Source organism: Lolium perenne, chromosome 2 (genome assembly GCF_019359855.2).
Source record: "Lolium perenne isolate Kyuss_39 chromosome 2, Kyuss_2.0, whole genome shotgun sequence".
NCBI classification, from domain to species: Eukaryota; Viridiplantae; Streptophyta; class Magnoliopsida; order Poales; family Poaceae; genus Lolium; species Lolium perenne.
In genome coordinates, this window is record NC_067245.2 from 172,313,883 (window position 1) to 172,319,760 (window position 5,878).

Genomic DNA, 5,878 nt, shown 5'->3' on the forward strand with positions numbered 1-5,878 from the left:
ATGAACTCAATTTTATGAACATAGTCTTGAAGTAACTTTGAAAATGTCATTGTAGATGTCTCGCCCCACCTTCAACCTAGGCAGACTCCTTGAGAAGGAGAAACTTAAAGCATATGGGTCAAGCTTCACGTCTCGGTACCGCACTCTGAGGATTCTCCTCACTCCCCACAAGATGACCTACGTACTAGAGGTTGCGCTAGGTGACAAACCCACTTACACTGCCTCCCAAGATGAGAGGAATGTGTTCCAATCAAAGGTGGATGATTCTGATTTAGCCCAGAGTGGCATGCTCTATGACATGGAAGATGAGTTGCAGAAGTGCTTTGAGAACATGGGTGCTTTTGAAATAATCGCCAATCTCAAGGCTATATTTGCACCGCAAGCTAGGGTTGAGAGGTATGAGGCCTCCGAGCTATTCTTCTGAACAAAGATGGAAAAGCACAACAGCGTGAGCGAGCCCATGGTCAAGATATCTGGCTACGTGGATGCTTTGGAATGCAAGATTCCAAACAAACTAGCAATTGATAGGGTGCTGCAATCGTTGCTCCTAGCTACAAAGGATTTGCATTGAACTAAAACATGCAAGGGATGAGTAAGTTCCTCTCTGAGTTGTTCGCCATTCTCAAGACTACTGAGGTGGAAATCAAGAAGGATCACACTTTGTTAATGGCCAACAAGACCGTTAGCCATAAGAAGTCTAGCAAGAAGGGACAGGGAAATGATGGGAGGCCTAAGAGGAATGGCGAAACTTTTGCTACTACTCCTAAGGCATCCAAGTCTGCACCTAAGCCTGGCGTCGAGTGCTTCTACTGCAAGGGGAATGGTCAGTGGAAGCGGAACTTCCCCAAGTACATGCAAGATAAGAAGGCCGACAAGATCGCCGGAAAAGACAAAGGTATATTTGATATACATGTTATTGATTTTTACCTCACAAGTTCTAGGAGTAACACCTAGGTATTTTATACCGGTTCTGTTGCTCACCTTTGTAACTCTCAGCAGGAGTTACGGACCAAACGGCGCTTGGCGAAGAACGAGGTGACGATGCGTGTTGGCAATGGTTGCCAAGTTGATGTGGTGGCTGTCGGCACTCTTCGGCTTAGCTTACCTTCGGGGTTAATTTAAATTTTGAATAAATGGTACTTTTTACCCGCATTGAGTATGAACATCATAAGTAGATCTTGCTAATCCGCTGACTGGTCTGGGAGATTTCTCATTAACCAGCTCTTGGGCGCAGGTAGGCCGATTCAATGGCCCAAATAACTCCGCTAACCTTATCTAGTCCAGCATCGTCTCTCCAGCTTCTCCGCTCGTTAAGGGTGTGGTGTAATGGGGATGGATCTCGACCGGCTCCTCCATTATTGTTGCTCGTAGTGGAGGTGCGTTACGCCCTCATTCACCTCGTTTTGCTCCTCACTCATCCATAAAAGCTGCATGCAATCGACTTTTATCTCCCTCCCGTCTAGCATTCTTGCAACCTAGCCTTTTGTAGCCTCCCTGCTCTCGTGATTGTTGTTCTACTAGCAAATATGGCAGACTCCTATTCAATAGTTGGACAACCAACCATTCCATTCTACTTGCCCACCTCGACTCTCTGCCCCACTTTCGGCGTGTTTCACCCCTACCTAATCGTCGTCGCCACCACCCTTGTTTCGAAGCCAGCGGTTCTTCCTTCCAAGCAAGATTCCGCAAGTATGTGGCCTTTCTTTGTCTTGGCCAGCAGTTCATCGCACACATTAGGCCTAGTTTGGTGCCAGTGTTTTTGTGTGTTTTAAGAAGTGTTTTGAGGGGTGTTTTAGGTGAAAACACCAACCACCCAAAACACTACCCGAAACACTACAAAACCCCTTTCAGCCAAAACACTTGTTTGGAACACTCGTTTTGTAAACTAGTGTTTTCAAGTGTATTCAACACCAAATGGATAAAAAGACAATCTTTTTTAACAGTTTAAACTAGACTTGTATCACAAATAAAAATTTGATCTTTTTAGTACACTAGAAGAACATCTCTCATATCGATAATACAAAACACCAGTACCGGAATTCTACATAGTACAGCAAAAGCACATGACAAGCCAACAAAGAGCTCAAACTTTCAGTCTATAGGTAGGGTACCCCAGAGGCCGCACATCAAACACAATGGAACAGAAACAAGTCCCAGATATCGGAGCGTCTCGATGTTTTGAAGCAGCTCAGCAGTAGAATGCAGAAAATAAACTGTATGATGTACCCATAACGGTTACTATCTACGAAAGTTCGAGTTTCCTCTGCCATGACGCCATGAATTTAGCAGCTAGGTTGTTTCTGAATCTTGTTTGAATTCAGCACCTGTTGCAGAAAATACATTCAGCTTGGCAAAGTTTACCCGTAATCTTTATTGTTCAACACAAGAGCATATAAAATTCTGGTATTAGAACACTAATCAAAATGTATTTCGTCAGGCTGGCTACCCTTAATCTGGGTATATTATTCTAATTGTTAAACAACAGCCAGCAAACAAGGGATACGACTACTTAATCAACTAGTACTTCACCCAAGCAAGGTTATATTGTCGTGCATATGACTGAAATTCCTGAGTTTGTGGAAACAGTTCTGCACAAATTGTGCATCATTTGGGACTTAAACAACCATGACATGCCTCTCTGTGTGTTGACAAGAACATCCTGATGCAAGGAATTGGGCCGGACGAATAAACAACCATGACATGCCTCTCTGCTGTCGTTCACTTTAGCAATGCTAAGACAGAATGGTGACTTGACATGAGACAAAACAAGAAACAATTTTGAAGGAAAAAATGGATGCGGGTGAGAAGTACTGCTAGCATTCTGACAAAATGCAGATACCAAGTTTCAGTTCGTCAGGATTTCTGCTTCGTCCTAATCTACATAACTTCAGACAACAGAAAAAAAATAGAACTTGCAGAACAACAATTGGTTTTTTATTTGATATCCCCCCTGCTGGAATTTAGATTTGCAGTAAATAATCTACAGGAACGGAAACTCACAATCAGATTTCACAAATAGGAAATCTAGAAATCACAGGAGAATCTAGAAGTACAGGGAGAGGAGCATCACGAATATCTCCAACTTCGACGAAGAGGAGGGGCGGCGGCAGGAGCTCCAGGTCGACGGCGGCAGGAGCGTCGGCGGCGCGTCAGATGGAGCGGCGCGTCAGAGGGAGTGACGGCGAGGGAGCGACGACGAGAGAGCGGCGGCAGCGGCGTCGTCCTCGAGCAGCGGCGGCGGCGGCAGCGTCTTGGAGAGGTGGCGCCGGCGTCGTCTTCCTGCCCGTCGCACGGGTCGCCTTTCGTCGCCAGCGTCGCCCGACAGAAACGCGAGGGGTGGGAGGCGTTTTAGGCCTTGTTTACTTCTCTCCTATTTTTCTTCCCAATGGGTATGGGGATGGGAGGGGATTTGGTGTTCACCCAATCCCCTCAAATACCCCTCCTAAAAAATACACTAGTATGATGGAGAGTTTTTGATTTAGGCAAAAAATGTGGGGATGGGAGGGGATATCTCGGGATTATGTCGTTCAAAACCGGAGAAGTAAACAGACTAGTGGGGATTTTCCGGGATACGAAATAATCCCCTCCCATCCCCATAAATACCCTAGAAGTAAACAAGGCCTTAGGGTGTGTTTGGTTCTGTTCCCCAAGTTGCCCCGCCAAAAAATTGGTCGCCCATAGAGTTGTGGTTAGTGTTTGGTTTGTACCCAAAGTTTTGGCTGCCAATGCATGCCCATCTCTCTCCCTCACAGATTCTTGCCAAAAAGTTGGCAAAACGTGGGCTAAGGATTCCTTGACCAAAATTTTGGCAGCCAACTCTTACCAAATATTTGGTAGGGCTAATATGGGCATCAACCAAACACACCCTTAGTTCCACCCCAGCCCGACGGGTTTCGGCGGGTTTCGTCGGGCCTAAATGGGCCAAAACCGGTCTACCGAACAACCCAGACGTGCTCTGAGGTGTTTTCGGGTGTTTTCATGAAGCCCGAAAAAAACACCCCAAAACCGGCCCAAACACTTCTAAAATCACCGTCACCGAACGAAGCCAGGGGCCCAATCATCATGGACGTTCAGCACTTAGCCAAGGTGAACAAGGAAAAGGTAAATTGGATGGCTGTAAATCGGTGCTGGGGTGAAAATCTGTACTTTTTTTTAGTAACAGCAGGAGAGTTGTTCTGTTCATTTCATTAGAGGGGAAGATTTACATAGAGGAAGCCCCTAAAAAAGGGGCGACTTCCGAAAAAAGCAAAGGTACAGACTCAACCAGGGTCGAAAGGTGTCCCTTCTACATGTAAGACAAGAGGAATGGGTGCACCTGCGATTCTCCAGACGTCTACCTCCTCTAAGGTTCTCACTATCATAGCGCTTGCTGGCACCTCTTTCTTCTCGAAAATTCGTCGGTTGCGTTCTTTCCATAGCTCCCAACAGACAAGGTTAGCGAGCGTTACTATGGTTTTGCGTCGTTCCTTTGTTAGCTTTCCGACTAAGCTTTTGTACCAACTTTGGAAATTGTGGTATATGTTGGTCCAGGAGTTGGGCTTCAACTCGTCGTGGCTAAGCCTAGTGGCAACGGAAGACCAGACCTTCAAGCTATATGGGCATTCAGTGAAAAGATGTGTGGTTGTCTCTAGGTTTCTTCGGCATAGGGGGCAGAAATATTCATTCTCCCAACAGCGCAGCAACAGTTTATCTGCTGTTAAGACCTGGTCAAGCATTAGGGTACACATGAAGAACTTGCATCTAGCAGGAGCCCATCCTTTCCAGATGATCTTTTTGTAATCTGTGTTGACGGCGCCTATAAATTGCAGCAGATATGCAGACTTGGTCGTGTAGTAGTTTTTGCTTCCAAAGGTCCAGGTGATCTCATCCGGGGTGTCTGTGAGGCGGATGCCGTCAACAAGGATCTCCAGTCGCAGTAGTTCATCGGAGTGACGGATATCCAGAGAAAAACGAAGGTCCCTCAACCATTTTCTATTGTTGAGTGCCTCACTGACTGATCTGTTTTTCCGAACTGAAATCTTAAAGAGTTCCGGCGCAATTTCTTTCGGGGAAATATCATACAACCATCTATCTGTCTAGAATTTTTCCGTTTGGCCGTTGCCAATGGTTATTTTGGTAGCAGCATCAAATAAGGCACGGTCTTTGGCAGTGGATGGGATTTGTGTGTGTGACCAAGTCTTGTTGGGGTATTTCCACTTTTGCCACATCCGTCTAAGACATGGTGCCCTTCCAAAGGAATCTATGCAGTGGACGCCTAGGCCGCCAAGGTGCTTTCCAATTTACTCTACATTTTCCACCGTTCCAAGAGGCTTCTCCCGCCCATAGCCAAGATCTTCGACATTTGTCGAATTCTTTCTTTACCCAAGGTGGTATCTCATTTATACTCATCATGTAGACTGCCAGGGAAGTTAGCACCGAGTTGAGCATCTCCAATCTCCCAGCCTTGCTCATGAGCCGTGCTTTCCAGGTAGCCAGGTGTCGGTCCATCTTATCAAGTAGCTCTTGCCAATCCGCTCTGGTAAGTTTCTTAATGGATAGTGGCAGCCCCAGATACATGCATGGGAAGCTGGACAGGCCAATGCCAGCAGAATTGGCAAGCTCCTGAACATTGATGTGTTGGCAGCTGATAGGCGTTATTGAGCTTTTAGTGAAGTTTATGACTAGGTCCGTAGCATGGCCAAAGGTGAACAAAATCTATCCTAGCCCGGTTATGTCTTGTTGCGTAGGTTTGATGAACAGTGCAACATCATCGGCGTAGAACGAGGCCCTAAATGTACATTGCTTGTCTTGGAGTTTGGATAAGACCCCTGCTTCTGTGGCGATTTTGAGAAGGCGGTGTAGGGGCACTAGGGCAGGGTCAAAGAGAAAAGGTGACAGG

The 5,878-nt window shown here is 46.2% G+C and overlaps 1 protein-coding gene across 1 annotated transcript; it reads left to right on the top strand.

The window, feature by feature from the left end:
• The first annotated feature begins 430 nt into the window (after positions 1–430).
• On the top strand, positions 431–954 carry LOC127328931 (uncharacterized). The gene is made up of 2 exons (XM_051355489.1): positions 431–529; positions 628–954. Exons 1-2 carry the CDS (start codon positions 431–433, stop codon positions 952–954), a joined length of 426 nt encoding a protein of 141 aa, XP_051211449.1.
• Positions 955–5,878: the final 4,924 nt, after the last annotated feature.